Source organism: Hippopotamus amphibius, chromosome 4 (assembly GCF_030028045.1).
Source record: "Hippopotamus amphibius kiboko isolate mHipAmp2 chromosome 4, mHipAmp2.hap2, whole genome shotgun sequence".
NCBI classification, from domain to species: domain Eukaryota; kingdom Metazoa; phylum Chordata; class Mammalia; order Artiodactyla; family Hippopotamidae; genus Hippopotamus; species Hippopotamus amphibius.
This window is the reverse complement of record NC_080189.1, coordinates 155,377,754-155,395,155: the sequence shown is the minus strand read 5'-3', so window position 1 is coordinate 155,395,155 and position 17,402 is coordinate 155,377,754. Positions and strand designations below refer to the sequence as shown.

Here is a 17,402-nt window from a genome sequence, read left to right as displayed (position 1 = left end):
ATCAGCACCACTCATTTCCCCGTTTCTCCAGCACTCAGGACTGAAGCATGTATGTAATAGATGCTCAATACATTTCAGCTGGAGCAAAGTGAATTGAAGGAAGAAAACCTAAATGGGTTTTTTTTTTTTTGCTGCAGAAAAGTCATTGTTTTAACTGCCATACCTTTCCTCACTCAGAAGACTAACCATGAGGACAAGTCCAAAAATGGTCCTACCAAGACTGTGACCCTAGAAAGAAGGGGACACATAAAAGAGGGCCTCATAAAGACATCTGTAAGAATAGCAGGGAATCTGAAGCATGAGCTGTGTGGCAGTCAGGAGCAATAGGAGATGGTGAGCAGATGCCAGCCAGCCTTGCTGTCCCAGGTCTCCCTTGCATGCGGATTTTAATTAGACTGCAGTAGGGACCAGGATTCATTTCCATAGACTGCGATAACCACTGTCAAGCCACTGCCTGGTTTCAGCAGGAATCATGGGGCAGACCCAGTGGTCGTGTCCTCTGTGGAAAGCCAGGGAGACCTTGCTCCTTGATAATCAAGCATCTCCAGACAATGAGAAAATGTAAGGGAACAGCCCTGTTGGTGTCCCCACCTCCATACAGTCTCTCAGGCCAGCCAGGTGGGAAGACTTGGGGGATGACTCTGTGTTGATAGAGGCTGCTCCCCTCATCCCAGCCTGAGAGCATGTCTAGTTGCCTTTGGTCTTGAAAGAACCAGGTGAGAGGATATGGGATCCAAAGACATCACATCAAACCCTAGTGAGAGACTCCAAACTCACCCCTAGGCATGGAGGATGAAGCTGGACCATGCCAAACTGAAATCAGACTGGTGGGTTTCTGATGGCTCCAGAAGGAGGGCTCCATGAGGAGAGGGAGGGAAGGAGGAGCTGGAATTTGGCAGCGTTTCTGCAAGTCTCACCCCATATTCCTCAGGGCTCAGTGGTGAGGATGCTATACATCTGCACCAAATTGTCACTGCCTGGTAGTGCTGTCTCAAAGAGAAGGCTTCCCCGCTTACCCCACCACCAAAAAAACAAAACAAAACAAACAAACAACAACAACAACAAAAAGCCCATAGGAGTGTAGCCTTTCTGGAAGGCGTTAGATTTCATAGCTAGCCCTTCCTTAAATGAGCACAGTAAACTTCCTTGGGGGAGGGAGGTGGAAGTAAGGGGGCAGGTGATTACTTGGCTCATTTGACTCTCAGAAATTTGATCTAGACAGAGGTTGAGTGACGGGTCTCAAGCCACAGGCACACTGGAAGAGCTGGGGACTCACAGCTGCCACCTCGGCTACGGCCCATGGTCATTCTTCCAGATTCGAATCCCAAATATGTGCAGAGCTGAGCCTCAGCGCTCCTCGAGGTGGATTCCATGTTCAGAGTTGCCTGTGGGCGTCGTTCCCTCTCGGGGCCTAGCTAGGAGTTGTTCTAGCAGGACACAGACTCAAAGCCACACCTAAGACAAGTGTTGCCTAACATCATTGAACTTGGAAACCAACAAGAGTGATAATAGCTGCAGTTCACTGAGCACCCAGCAGGTGCCAGCTACTGTCCTGGCATCTCACACGTATTATCTCTACAGCCCCTGCAACCTGCAGGCGAGGACGCTGAGGCTCCACGAAGCCCTCGACTGCCGAGCGTCATACAGCAGGTGGGTGGAGGGGCTGCGTTCAAACCCATTCTCCATGCCAGTGTCTGGGCGCCAGTGCTGGGCTTCTAAGGCCACTGGGCAGTCTGTAGGGTGGTCGGAAGTTCTGCCTGCAGGTACCTCACTTCCCCCTCCGGGCCTCCATTTTCTTTTCTGTAAAAGATGGGGTGCAGAGAGATGACCTCCAAGGTCCCCCCAGCTGCGCAGTTTTGGACTTCCCTTTCCTTGGCCGTTGTCTCCCTTGTCACAGTGCTCTCGGGCTCAGTCCCCTTCTCTTCAAAGCTGCTGAGGCCAGCACTCAGGGAAGCTGGGCAAAGTGCCACGTGGCCCTGGTGCTCCCAGTGGTCCCAGTGGTCCCAGGGAACTGTCCGCCATTGTGAATCTGATGTGCAGATTTGGGGACTGGGGTGGGTAACAGAGGGCAGAAAGGGTGTAGGTCAGTGTGAGGCTCAAACTCTGGAGCTGCACAACCTGAATTCAAATGCTGGTTCCATCACATATTAGAGTGCCTCGGGCAAATTCTTACTCCCTCTCTTAGCCTCAGTTTCCTCAACTGTAAAATGGGGCAGTGACAGCCCTTAACTTGCAGCATTGTTGGGAAAGGTAGGATGAAATGAGGCAAGTAAAATCCAGTGCTTGGTAACCATCTGCATCCCCTGGAGGCCCACGCTCACAGGCACTGCTGCTGGCTGCCAGGGGGAGGGGGACTCCCCAAGGGCCTGCCAGGGCACCTGCAGGGGACCACTCACCTGGGCTGCGAAGGAGAACAGACCCCAGACAGGCCTCTTCAGCCACACCCAGGGTCCAACAAGGATGATTGTCTTGCCCCACAGGTGCATGGCTGCCTCTTCCAGAGCCTCTGCTCAGTGGGCTAGGGGGGAGGAGAGAGGCAGAGCGTGGGGCCCCAGCCTCTGCTGGGTGTCACAGGATATCCATTACCCTTGAGACTCTGGGTCACCTCAGAAGCCTCTTGCCCTGTCTGCAGCTGCAACAGGGGCCCTGAAGTTAGGGGAAGGGCAGTGATTGACCCCCATGTCTGCTCTAAGCAGGGGAGAGGAGGTAGGCATGGTGAATGGAATGTACGTTACCATGAAACAGGCACTGCGCCAACATACGATCTCGGAATACTCACAACGACCCTGTAAGGAAGGCTTGATCCGCTCCATCTCACAGATGAAGAGACTGATGCCTACACAGGTCACCCAGCCATCGAGCAGCACGTATGCTACCGGCTGCCAGCTGTCCCCACTTAACACACCAGCGTATCTAAGGAAAAGTTGTTTATAAATTTTCCACAAACCATTATAGATCAAGGAGAGGACCTGGCTCTTTGAAAGGAACTCAAAGAGTTCTTTATCAGTCATCATTCTGTTTGTCTGAGAACTGTGGCTTTTTTTTTTAATATAAATTTATTTATTTATTTGTTGGCTGTATTGGGTCTTTGTTGCTGCACGCAGGGTTTCTTTAGTTGCGGCGAGTGGGGGCTACTCTTCGTTGTGGTGCGCAGGCTCCTCACTTCCATGGCTTCTCTTGTTGCAGAACATGGGCTCCAGGCACATGTGCTTCAGTAGTTGCGGCACATGGGCTCAATAGTTGTGGTGCACGGGCTTAGTTGCTCCGAGGCATATGGGATCTTCCTGGAGCAGGGATCGAACCCGTGTCCCCTGCATTGACAGGTGGATTCTTAACCACTGCACCACCTAGGAAGCCCCAGAACCATGGCTTTTTATTTTTGGTTTCTGCCACTAGAGGGTAAGCTCCATGAGGGCAGGGGTTCTCATATGTTTTGTTCACCTGTCTCCCCAGAGCTTAGAACAGTGCTTGGTATATAATGCAGGCTCACTGAGTATTTGTTGGTGGAAGGAAGGAGGGAAGAAGATGGGCAGGGGACTCGGTGAAGCATGCATTTCTGTCTCAAGTCGAGCACCTGAAAGACGGTGCAGGACTAGAACCCAGAGAAAGGGCGCGACTCATCTGGGTCAGTGTGGGCTGGTGTAGTAGGTAAGCCAGGTTCCCTCGCAGCACTTCCGCAGGAGCAGCTGCCTGCCCCCTGACCGTGGGACCAGATGCCAAACCCCGCTGCCCCAAATGAGGGGGTGAGAAAATCCTCTGTGGTCCCACCAGAAGTCAGGGAAGGAATGACCCTGATTCTGGTGAATAACTGCAGGAACTACAAAAGTTAATACTGATCATGAAATGACCCAGCTGCTACATTTGGGAATAATAGGATTGCAGATTCTGAGGGCTAATTAGAAATGTGTCAAATGCTTTTTCTTAACAGCAAGGAATTCCTGCAAAGGAGAAATGCACAAATAAAGCCAGCTGGTCAGCAGAATTGGTCCCAGAGGCAAAGTCCTTTGCAAGGCATTCCTGACCTCCCTATCTCACTACCTATCTCCTTTGCCCTTTTCCCTCCTCCAAAGCCTCTGCGGAGCTGAGTGGCAAAGGTCCTCCGAGCAGACCAGATGGCCCAAAATGTCAGGCCACTGCCTGTTACATGCCTGTCTCTCGCCCTTGAATGGGAGTTCTCCTGAGCAGGTCCTGGCAGCCTTCTTTTGTGTATCACCAGTTTCTAGCACAGCGTTGGGCATCATGGAAGCTCTCACTAAGTATCTGTGCAATGAGTAAATGAATGAATAAATATCAAGGATGGCAGGCTGCTGCTACTCCCCATCCCGTCCCATTAAAATGCCACCTAGCGCACTCAGATGGTAAGCCAATGTCTGTTTGCCCATTAGGGTGGTATTTCCAGTCCCTCTCTTCCCTTTCCTTCTTGAACGCCTACCATGCCAGGCACATTTAGGTTCCAGGAATACAAAACTGAACAAAACCTGACTCTACCATCTGAAGAGCCCAGGAGCTCATATTGGGGAAATAGGAACAAATGGGGCTTCATCACAAGGAAGAAGTCATCTGAGAGCTGAGCTTAAGCAGATGGGCAAGTCGTGGAAGGGCACTCTGCACAGAGGAAGAGCAAACAAAGGAACTAATGTGTGGAAGTGTATGGGAGCACAGGAGATGGTCAGTGGTTTGGTGTGTATGGGGTAGGGAGTGGTGGTGGTCACAAGGTTAGAGAGGTAGATGGGCCAGTTAACAGATGTCTTACATGCTTTTGTAAGAAGTTTGGACTTGTGCTGGTAAGTCACGGAGAACCACCCAAGATTTTATAACAGGGAAGGACATGATCAGTTATGAATTCTAGTGTAGAGGCTGCAGACTAGTAGTGGAGGATCACAAGGACATTGGGATGGTCCAAGCAAGCACTGCTGTGGGCCTGGGTTAGGGCAGAAAGAGGAGCAGAAGAGAAAGAGGGTAGACTCTTAAAGGATTTGCTGATCAGTGGGAGGCAGAGGTGAGAGAAAGGATTTGAGAATAACATGTAAATTTCTTGCGTAGGAGACAAGTGCTTTGGTGTAAGGTAACCACTAACTGAAATGGGGAACACAGGAGGAGGAGCAGATTTGGGAGACAAGTTCAACTGAACTTGAGTTCTCTGTGGTCCACCGAGGAAGAGAGCTGTAAATCCAGGTCTGGTGCTCAGGTGAAGAGCAGAAGAGGCCAGTCAGGCAGAGAAGAGAAAACCAGAACACAGCTGGGGCAAAGACATGGCTGGGAGGCTGCCCGTGTACCCAGCACCTAAGCATGGGGGAGAGGCCGTGTGCGCCAGAGATCAGGACTTCTGGACCCTTGCGTGAAGATAAAGAGACAGAATTGGCTTTTTAAAAATTTTTTATTTTTCCTGCCTGTCAGATGCCCTGATTCAAGCCCTGGACCTAGGCTCTTAGAAATACTCATCTTTTTATCAAGGACCTCATCATCTGTTACATGTTAGGATGGACCTCTGCACCTAGGGCTGGAACAAAATTTGGCTCTCAAAAAGAGGTCAGGTGATAAGACCAGAGAGCATTTGAATTGAAAAGAGATCCGTGGTCCTGGTCCTGCATTTTCTTCCATCTAATGGTGCCTATAATGGAAACCTCCATTTTCCTTGAGAAACTGGGGAAGTGAAAACTAAGAGAATGTTCCCAGGATTGGTATATATTTTGAAGCTCTCAGCAAGGCTGAAAATACCCATCGATATATTTTGAAGTGTAATTTCCACTCCCTTACCAGCCAAAATAATTGAACAGGAAGAAAAAGCTGTTAATGCAGGAGGCGTGTGACATCAGATCCACATTGCCTGGAAATTTACCATTTCAAAGCAATTGAGGGTTTTTACAGCCAATGTTTACAGTCATACATGTCCCCTCTCACTGAAGCCATCCTCTGGAGCCATCAAAAGGCCCATCAGTCTGGCTCGGACCCTGAAATTGTTCATAGTGTCTGAAGCTGATGTCAAAGCAGAGAAAATTTTTTTAAATTATGCTCCCATTTTGTCAGCACATTAGTCTTGGGGTGTTTCATCCTGGTAGGTGGTAGAAACAGTTGGGCAACCAGTGCTTATGGGGCCAGTGGTGGCAGGGCTCCATGTGGCCTGGCCAGGCACAGCTTCTGCTCTCCTTTGGCATCCCTGCCCCCATGTCCCTGCACAGATTGTCCTCTTCCTCTAGTCTAGGTTGGCATTTCTTCCTCCTGTCAAGCCAAAGATGCCTGCCTCTGCCTCCAACCCAGTAACAGTGGGTCCGAGGGCTGCAGGTTCTTCAGCAGAGCAGGGGGTGGTGCCACCTCTCACAGCCCCTGCTGGGCTCGGCCGGAGAGACAAACAATTGACTTTATGGACGTTCATCTTCTGTCTTCTGCCAATGCCTGTGTGTGTGTGTGTGTGTGTGTGTGTGTGTGTGCACGCATGCGCGCACACACACACACACATGCTATTTTTCAGTTGGAATTTGACTTTAGGTTTTTCCTGGAATTACTGATGTCTTTCCCTATATTTGTGTCCAATGGAGGAAATTTCTAAATCCATGTCCAATCATTTGTCTTTCCTTTCATTTCTGAATCACATACGTTTACAAAGCCCACTACCTAAAGACAGAGCATTTAGTATGTTCTTGGGCAACTGGGATGATTAGGAGGTGGGGAATCTGGGTTTTAGTCATAGGGGTGCCAAAAGCTACCTTGGTGACCCTGGAAAAGTCACTTATCTGGACCCCTTTGTCAAGTTTAAAATGAGAGCTTTGGCACAAAAGAATTTGGAAGGTCCTTTCTAGTGCTAGTATTTTACAATTCTGTTTACTTACTTTAATTTTTTAAACCCCAGCAAGAATTATTAGCAATAAACCAAGATTCAATTTTCTTTATTATCATTGGGTCTTCTGGCACATATTACATACATACATATACACCCAAACAATTTTAAATGTTCCATTGCATGAAGAATCTGAAAATTTCTGGAATACAGCAGACCTAAAAAGAAGACATTGGAGGCACGTACAAGAAATTGTTACATCCAGGGATAACTCTGAGGAGGGGAACCCAAGCTGAACAGGAGGGAGATTTCACTGTATATTCTTTTGTACCTTTTGAAGTTTTTGCCACATGCATTGATTACCTCTTTTTTTAACCAGGAGTTTTCCTTTCTCTTTCTTCTACCCCAGGCCTCTGTGCAGCTTAGCTCCTAGCAGGGGAGGAGCCCATGATGGGGCTGGCATCGTGCCGTGGAAGCCACCCCTCAGCCCAAGCCCTCTGGCTAGGTTGGCCAACAGCCCTGCCCCCAGGCCGTCCCGTGCGCACGGATGGGGTCTGTGGGCGCACACGACTGCTGGCTGCCTGTGCTGGTCGCACTCTGGCTGGGCTGTCAAGCTGGTACAGGACCTCCACTCAAGGTGTTCCTGTAAGGGGCTGGCCCTCATGGCTCCAGCAGCCAGACGTGCAAAGAGTTCCGCCTAAGAGTTCCGCAAAGAGGGAAGTGCGTCCAGCCTTAAATCCTCCAGCTCTCGCCATTCCCTTTCAAAGACAGGCTGCCTTTTGTCTTGTTTTGTTTTCTGCTGCTAATATAACATGAAGACAGAAACATGAAAGAGAAAGAACAAAAGGGCCAGAGAAGAGTGGGGAGAAAAGGTCTCTAAGGCGCCCTCTTCTCCTGGCCCCACCCCCGCGCTGCTGCCTCTGCTCAGCAGCTGGGCTGCAGCACCTCTGGCTGGATCCCACGCCCCTGGTTTTCTCCCGGCGCCAGCTCCTCCTCAGCTTTCGCTCCTGACACCCAGCTTCCCCCTGGCCTGCCTCTTCCACCTCCTTTTCTGATTATCACCTCCGATGGGTGCTGGGCGCCTCCACCCTTCCTGTCATCTCTGACTCCTCCTCCTCGCCTACTGCACCACCATGCGGCCCAGAAACAGCTGCCGTCTTTATGGTCCATTTCCCAGACTGGAGCTGCTACCTGCCCCACAAGTAGGATGGCTCAAGGTAGGCTCCTCCACCCTTTCATCCTTTCTTTCCAGGGTCAATAAAGTCCAGGTGGGGGCAAGAGGACAGTTGAGAAGCCATGGCAGAGTCAGATAAGGAGCTGCAGATGGAGATGTGCTCTGGGGAGAGTGGACAGAAACAGACTTCAAGAGATGAAAAGATACAGAGCGTGAGGAAAAACAGCTTCAGGGAAAGAAAAGGCAGAGTGTGAAAACCAATAAAAGTGTATTAAATACTAAAACCAGAAAGGCTTGAAAAGAAAGCATCCAGAGAGCAGGGGAGTTAGGTCAGAGGGGAGGAACAGGAGGGGTGGGGGTGGTCGGCATTTGCGGGGCTGCAAGGCCGGAGGAATGGCGCAACACAAATCTCTCAGGGAGGGTCACTCACCTCCCAAGCTGTCGGGCTCATTGGCTGCAGCAAGCACAATCTATTTAAAACACACCAGGCATCTTGCCTCGTTCTGTTTCCCTGCCCAGAAAGAGCTGGAGCCAAAGGCTCTGGGAACCATTCCAGCGTTAGGACCCTGCATGGACCACAGGGCTGAGGCCATGAAGATCGGCTGCCCCGTCTGGGAATAACCCCCTCTCCCTGCACACACAAGCTGCCAGGTCATTCAACTCACAGCATACTGATCGCAGTCCCGAAGGTTACTTGTGTCATCCACTTCCACTGGGAAAGACTCAACGACTCCCTTCATTCTGTCTTCAAGCTCGTCAGAAAGCAGATGCCGCTCAAATGTGACAGCTGCTCTAAAGGGATGCTCAAAGGGAGCTCCCTGACCAGTGGGGATATACTTAATGATGACTGGAGAGGGCTTGGGTGATTAGATTACAGCAAGACACAGTAGAGAGCATGATAGGACATCAAGGATAAAATGGCTCCAGGGAAACCATATGGGCTTTGAATTGGAAAACCTTTCCCCAGGCTGTGTATCTTTTAGGAAGCTCTGATCTGGAGAAGACCTGACTCCTCCTCCACCTGTCTCAGAGGAGTACAAAATAAGGCGCCCCCATGGCATGCAAGCTTTCTCCCCAGCTGAGAGGGTGGGTCCACGAGGTTCTTCCTTCCCTGGTTCTTGAGCCCGTACACTGTGTAAAATACTTTTCAAGGTGAATATAAGTCCTCTGCTCTGCATAAGATCTGCATTCTTGAGAAACTTAGTGTACAAATCAAATCAAATCTTGCCTGCCAGAGAAGTTGGCTTTTCAAAATAAATTTTAGGTCAACCTTAGCTTTAAAAAGAAGGATGAAAAAAAATTTTAAAAAGAAAAAGGACAGCTTTTGAAGGTGAATAATCATCCTGGTTCATGTTTGTAACTTTGGAATTTTGAATGTCTGATTTGGGTGGATGTGGGGGTGGGGTGGGACTGTCTAGAGATCCACCTATAGTTTGCTTTCAGATTGCAATTAAACATTACTTTAAAGCAAACTCAAAACGTAAGCAGATAGGTGTGTTGCAGGAGCTACTGCTAAAGAAATAAGAATTAAAAAAAAAAACATTTTATTACGGAGGTTTTCAAATATATATTAAAAGCAGTAGAAAGCCTAATGTAAAAATCCCAGCCTAGACAATTATCAACTCATGGCCAATCCTATGAGAAACACAGACTTTGGAGCCAGATGACAGATGCAGAGTATGAACTTTACAGTACAAGACAAATAGGATTAGTCCTACTGAGGCTGCAGAATCCAAGTTTCTACACAAATGCCCTAGACTAGAGCCTAGAGTATGGGGAGAAGGGCAGAGAAATTCTTGCTTGGCAATCAAAGAAGAAATGTGGGACTTAAACAACCAAAAAAACCACACACATTCACATTCTATCTCTGTCTCTGTCTGACGGATGCACAGCGCACGAGTAATAGTAACAGTGGTTACCGTCAGGGAGGGAAAGGACTGGGGAGGAGATTCCTTTTTCATTATACATTTAAAAACAAATTTTGTACTATGTGCACATATTACCTATGCTTAAAAGTAACTTGTTAAAAACAAACATGAAACTTTGCAGGACCCAAGTCCCCTAGATGTGACAAAAGGGCAAACTGCCTGGACTCGGACCATCAAATGTTATCACATTTTGACCTGGATTTACTGTGGTGTAATCTGCTCAGCTACATGAATGGACAACCTCCCAACCCCAAGCTGTACATCATCAGGATGTGTGTTTCATGTAATATAACAAACTCCAGGCCTTAATGATTACATGGGTGTATACATGTGTCAAAATTCACTGAGCTGTACTTTTAAGATTTGTACATTTTATTCTGTGTTCATTATATTGCACTCCAATAAAGTATTATTAACAGTGACAAAAATCCCAGCCCTTGTGTACAAATAAACCAAAGAATCACCGTTTGGGGGGTTACGGGGTTGGCAGTTCAGTGAAAACTGTTGTTTTGAGAAAACAACACGATGCGGACTTTCTGCAAAAACTGGCTCTCTGGACACTACCACGACGGCATGTGCTTTTGGTTAAGCATTCCACGGCTGAAACGCAACTCGATGCTAAAATGCCGAGAGGATGAGGCAAGATCTTGGCCAAGGTCAAGCTCTGCTGATGGTTTGAGAGGGGGATGGCAGCCAGCTCTCTGCCCTTGTATAACATTTAAAAAAGGGAAAACTAGTCCCAAGTCGTCTTCTGTTCCTTTTCTGAGCCAACTTTAGTCTTGCTCATCGTCTCCGAGAACTCAGAGGAAGCCGTATGTGCTACGGCTGAGGCTGACCAAACCTCCAGGGCCAAACGTACGGATCTTGATCAGAAAGGAACTAAGCCAGCTGACTGGGGCTCCACTTGGCTCTATGAGATATCATAAAAGATGTCAACATTTTTGATAAAGTTGGGGCCATCTAGGAGAGGGCAGAAAAATATACTTTAGCCTCCCTTTTGGCCATCTGGTCATTTCTTCTGGAACATCAACAAAATGACCCCAATTTGGTAGAAAATGTCTACATCGAAGTGATTATTGTGAAAAGAGCTTCAAGTTGAGCATACTTGGTACAAACCTTTGCCACATGAAGAAAAGCCAATACACTATACCTCTTTGGGACTGAAACTAAGCACAAGGATGGACTGGAAAAAGTATCTTCTGCCAGGTAACAGGGAATGGATATATAGGAAATGGGGAAAATGTCTCTCAGCAGCTTATAAAATATAAACTTTACATTTTGCATGCGTCTGTCTCACTGGTGGCCAGGCAAAGGTAAGCAGGACAAAGTCCCAGGCAGGTCAGGGTTATACAAGGGCAGGCCCCAGAGACGTCTCAAATCTCCCTGGGGGTTAATCCACAATGGACCCCTCAAATTGTCTTAGGAAGTCCTGACAACATAAAAAAAAAAAGAATATTTTTAACTTACAGGTTTATGTTTTCCTTTTCAAGTACCCAATTCTATTCAAGTCTCTCTCCATGGCATAGCTTAATTCCTCCTATCTTTAAAATGAGAAACACTCTTCCCACTCCACCCCCCAACATCCTCCCATTTATAACACTTGGCAGTTATTTCATTTCTACTCTGTGCTTATCTCTCATTAAGCCTTACATCACTGGCAACACAGGTAAAGATAAAGATTTCTCTTCTTTCTTTACTGTTAAACAGGGAACTGAATAGAAATGTGAGTTCCTTAAGGCCACACACAGTACATCTCTGGTGAGAAGAGTATCTTGACCCCCAGTGGAGCTCCAGATGGAGAGAGCAGGCTTCTCCCTAGTCAACAAAGCCAGGAGGACATGGTGTGGCATCCTGCTTCCCTCACCCCCCTTCCTTTCATGCGCAGCCTCCGTTCCCAAGGCTGAGGGTGGGATGAGAGTGTGCAACGAAGTAGAAGGTACACAGCACCCAAGGGAAAATGCCACGTAAAGAGACGGTGGGATGTATTACAGAATGCTGCACTAGTAGGGCCCTTGCAGCACATCTAATTCAAACTCCTAATTCTATAGGTACAGAAAGGAGTCCAGAAAAGTTAAGTGATTGGTCCAAAGACACACAACTGATGGCCAGAACCAGAACCCAGGTTTCAACCCAGTCCTCTGATCCTCCAACACACTATACAACTGAGTTTAGGAAAACGCGAAATATAGTTAAGTCCATGGACGACACTTCCATCATCCCCACCAACCAAATAAACGTACCTTCTTTAAAACTACCTGTGTCTCAATCTCCTATTTCTTTTCAGCCCCCTTAGCTGACTAAGCTCAAATTTCAGATTCTTATCCAGGACTTAATAGATACCCTGGTGGCATGAGTAGTCAGAATTCCAACTCTGCCCCAGCATGTTGCAGCCTGAGAAGGGAGATCTCTGGGAAGCAGGAGTAGAATATAAGTAGCCTCTCCAACTCAGGAATATCTGGACCACACATCACGCTTATAATAACACTCACTGTAAACTCAGCAGCCCTTGAAGCTTATGCTGGCAGAAAGGCAGCAGGCTACCCATCAAGCAAGAGAGAAAAATTCAAGAATTAGAAACAAGGAAGTTGCAAGGAGGGCAAATGTTTTGAGTTCGTTCTGGAGGGTATGAGATTAACTATCTCCAGTCAGAGCAGACAGTGACCTTTTAAGGCAGTGAGTACCACTGCCTTGGAGGAGGGATCAACCCAGGATGTGTGAACTGGGTCCTTTGACATTTCCTGTCCCTGTGCACAGGAAGTCAGCTCTTGGTTGTCTCCCACGTGACTGCCCATCTGGTCCAGTACCCACAGTGTCTAGGGACTGCCAACAACCAGGGTTGGCCACAGACAAAGCCGGTTAGAAGGAAACAATGGTCTAATGTACTTCCCACCTTCCCAAATAACATGCTGCCAGTTAAGTAAGGACCCTGGTGCCACAGGCAAAGGTATCTCCCTGGTAGGGTGGGTGGAACAAGTGGGACAAACGACTGGTTGCATGTCAACCCTGCTGCACCACCTGATGCAAAACTGCCCCAGGACAGACAAAGGTATTTGGCTCCAGCATGCGGGGGCAACGTGGTGAGCACCTAAAAAGAATAACTAAATTCCCAAATAAAAGTATTTTGAGGATTATGTATTATTTTTATATTACTCAGATTAAGAGCTAACTATACACGAATCATTCTTACAGCCTCTTATAGTTTATCTCATCCAAGAGAAACTGATTCTCACTGTATTTCTGAGGGATGAGGTACTCTAAAAATGACCGGGTGAACAACAGAAAAGGCAAGAGACCAGAAAGAATGATCCTTTTAAAAGATGTAATAAGTAGCAAACTAGTAAACTGAGAAACTATGATACCTTTCAGAGGATGAGACATAATGAAGGAAAAAACGGAAGAAAAGATAAATGAATGAATGAAAAACTCAGGCAAAGTAATGAAGAATTTAAATTACAGTCAAAATAGGGCCCCAAACATTAGAACAGGAAGCTGAACAAAGGCTCTTTCTGCCTGCTGCATTCCTATGAGTCTAAAATGAGGGGTTAAAATGGCTTTATTTCAACAGAATACATTTTGTCATCTGATCTCTGTCTGTGACATGGATGAGAATAAGGAACTTACAGCTGCACTATTAAGAGGCAACAAATCCCTGAATATTGTGCCTTGTTCACTCTAAGATGGCAAATCACTAATTGCTTGTGTATCGGTGGCGGGGGGTGAGGGGAGCCTATAACTTTTATTTTAAAATAAAATTTTTTATTTTTAATTAAAATTGCTTACATTTTTATTTTAAAATGAACACTATTTCCAAAAATAACCCCTGCTGCATGGGGGAATGAGGCAATAAAGGATGGGAGACAGAAGGGAAGCAGAGAAAAGACTCTGAGCCTACAATCATGATCAGGCACATTCAGAGAGGCCTTTGCTGTGACAGTGTCCACTCACTGCTACTCATAGGGGAGGAAGCTTGGCAAATGCACTGGGACGTGAGTTAAAGGGTCAAAGGGAAGCATTCCCTTCACAGAAACTCCTAAAAGTTGATATCAATTTGTACACACTCCAGCAATGTGAGTCCCCCTCCTCGCAACCCAATTTCTAACCTAAAAAAGTTAGCAAAGATATAGTCAAAAGATTTATACAGGGCTTCCTAGGTGGCGCAGTGGTTAAGAATCCGCCTGCCAATGCAGGGGACACAGGTTCGATCCCTGCTCCAGGAAGATCCCACATGCCATGGAGCAACTAAGCCCATGTGCCCCCCCAAAAAAAAAAAAAAAAAAAGATTTATACACAAAAAAGTTCATCACAACATCACTGATATTAACAAAGGATCTGAATCAACCAAAATTTTCAACAGTGTGGGAATGAATAATAAAGTAGAGTTACTGAAAATTTACTTTCAAAGATTTAAAGACACAAGAAATTACCTGTGATACCATGTTAAACAGGGGAAAAGAAATAGAATACCAAGCTATATATATGACCGTCAAGTTTGTTTAAATACTACACGTTATATGCATCTTTTCAATACTGAAAGGAAATTCACAAACCTACCAGCAGAGATTAACTCTGTTCTGTATGGAGGGAAGATGGATCTTCATTTTCTTTAGATTTGTCTCTAACAAGCATACACATTACTCTTATATCAGAAAAAAGAATTTTATTTTAAAACATGCCCACCCTAAAATAACTCATTTGAGATAGCAATTGTCAGTCAGGGAAAGGCTGCTAAAGTCCAAGGCTGACTCAGAAAACAAAAAGATTCAAATCTACACAGTAACTGTTCTGAAAAGGAGAAGTCGAGGGTGCCACAGTCTAGATTCTCCCTCTGTCTTGGCTTTGGCTCTACATTACTGAGCTTTGCAGGGAGCTCTGATGGAAAAACCATTCCTTCTTCCCGCAGCAACCACAGCACCTTAAACGACCTCTTACATGTTTCTCACCTCTTAGTGTGAAGATCAAAGGGAAAAAGGAAGAGCCCTACTCCCTTGTTTCAGAGGAAGGCGTTTGTCTTGTAAAGCTATCAAAATGACATACAATCTGAAACATAATTCATGAGTTACGTTCAGTGTAAAAAAACCCCCTTATTTCGCAAGAATGAGTATAAAACAAGATCTACGAGCGCCCCCTTGTGTCAAGTCTGAGTACGACGACCACCTACGCATCTCCAGGGTTCTCAGCCCTTGGGCTGCCTGCAGTACAGCCCCCAAGGAATCTGCCCCATCATAACCTAGTGTGTTGAACAGATCGGTCCCCAAAGTAGCTGGTACTATTTGTTTTCAGGACTTTCTAGTTTAGATCTGAGAAACACCTGTTCGACGATGAGTGGGGATGAATGGGCAGAGGAACAGTGGGCTGCTGTCGACAGGCCAAAGCCAGAGGGGGCGGGGGGCGGGGGGGCGGTGAAGGGGAAGACATCTGCACACGTACCATGAGCTGCCACATGGCAGGGACCTCTAGGATAAAGATCTCCTTCCCCAAGAATATTTGCTGATTTTATAAAATTACGAAGAAAAAAGTCTTACATTTACAATCAGCGAACTTTGTGCTTAGAAGTTGTTATTTATCAATGTTAAAGCAACCATCACCAACTCGGGCACAATTCCAAAATAGAGGTCTTGTTGGATTCTGGCCATAAAATTCTTCTTTATGCTTGTTAAGATCTGGTAAGGTAAGAAAGTTTTCCTAACACTTTTTAAAAAATACTAACCACTAATAAGTTGATTTCGCGCTCAAAGTGGTGGCCTCACATTTAGAAAGATGAAAACACCACCGTTTTGAACACTGAAACATATTAATGAATCTCGGCGTCCCCAGGCGTGAGGGGAGGTGGAGACATATTCTCAACCTAGCCAAATGACTCTGGGAGAGAATTAAGAGCTAGAAAGAGGTTAATATTGCAAACCTGATGGAACACAGAACACTGAAGGGACCAGATACTGCTTCTGAGAAAAGATAATCTTCCTCTCAGAAAAGGATGAAGCTAAAAACCTTGCCGTTCTGGGCAGGACGACTGCAGCAAACGCGAAAGGGAAAGCTGAGCAAATTCTCCAAGTTGTCCTGGGAGATGGTGCCTGTGCTTCTCTGTGCTTCACCCAGGCTGAAGGCCTCTTTCCAGAAAAGAATTCCCTCCAGCGTTAGGCTGAAAACATATGGCAGTAAGTTGCTGCTTTGGTCCCGAACATGTAAAGGGGAGCAGTTTCAAGCATGTGAAATCAACCGAAGCAACCCAGATGGGCTGGATCCCAACCAGGTGAGTTACAGCACAGCATTAAGCCAAAGACTTTCTAATTACGAGGTTGAAATGGGAATATGAATCCGACCCCCTCTCACCTCTGCGACCTGGAGGAGAATGTTTTTTCCCCTCCTAATCTGATGGGCTTGAAATACTTGACAGCTCCTGTTTGAGATAAACCAACATGCTGGACAGGGAAGAAAAGTATTAAAAACCTGAAAGCCTTGACAAGACACTTGAGAGAGAATTCTTCATTTGTCGTCTGTACAGAGAAAGCAGAAGAGGGAGAGTAAAATGAAGGTCAAGGCTCCCATTTGTCCAGAAAAATAAAACAAGAGGGTGGAATGAAGAACTTTCACCCTGCCCAGCTAAAATTCAAAACCATCAGCTCCCCTGAAAACAACAGGCTTGCTCCACCAGAAGCATCCCGGGATCCGTACAGGTTAGTGTTGTGAGTTGTGTCACCAGGCTTGACAATGACATTAAAACAGGAAGAGGTGGCTTTTTACCCCTGGCTCCATCTTCCCAGCTGTCCTAACCTGGAAGGGAAGCAGCTATCATGACAGCTTGATGGGAAGGTCCTCCCCGTATTTCCGGAGCAGCTTCTGGTGGTTGTGGTCCACCGACCACTGCTGGGGCAGGTGCTTGGGCTGCATGGAGTCCAGGAAGTGCTGCCGCCAGCGGCTCTCCAGCTGCATGAGGGAGCGCAGCCCGCCCTGGGAGTGGCGCTGCACCACCTTCAGCCCGTGAGGAGTGTAGCTTTCATTGGAAATCCTGTCAAACACAAAGTACATAGGTCTAAGGGAAACAAGCTCAGGACAGTATCACAGTGGCTCCAAATGCTATGGGCCAAGGGGCTTCCACAGGGGTATATGGAGAGGCTGCTGGACTCCTAAAGGGCTGGTCACTTTGATGCTTTTAAAAACATCCTCTTTCCCGCATCTGCCTCTTAGAAAGCAGTTTCTACGTATTACACACACTCCAACAGAAGGCACTGGGGGATTCTGAGCTATACTTGTGGGGAGGCCACTGCACAATGCTCAGTCCCCCCTAGAGGGGCCCCACTGTCTGGCTGATGACGGATGAAGAACGTTGGTCTTTCGTTTACTCCAGGGTTACCCAGTTACTGGCTCACCCTTCTCTTAAGTTACTCATTCTGAACCATAGTCAGTCTTTCTATTAGCTGTTCAATCCACCCACGTGTTCCAGGGTTTCATCACAGTGTATTACCTGAATATAAAAGGAAGATGGTAATAATTCTTCAGTACCTGCCTTCTTATACAAAGCGTGACA

General features: G+C 46.9%; 1 protein-coding gene across 11 annotated transcripts in view; it reads right to left on the bottom strand.

Moving 5' to 3' along the window:
- Nucleotides 1–6,901: 6,901 nt before the first annotated feature.
- EXD2 (exonuclease 3'-5' domain containing 2) overlaps nt 6,902–17,402 on the bottom strand; it is a 100,250-nt gene continuing 89,749 nt past the window's right edge. For 10 of the 11 annotated variants that reach the window (XM_057730650.1, XM_057730645.1, XM_057730646.1 and 7 more), the window contains one exon: nt 6,902–16,883. In XM_057730650.1, coding sequence (XP_057586633.1) covers nt 16,667–16,883 — 217 coding nt within the window. In that variant the 3' untranslated portion in view covers nt 6,902–16,666. The remainder of the gene's footprint in view (nt 16,884–17,402) is intronic. The other variant, XM_057730652.1, reaches the window with a different exon arrangement.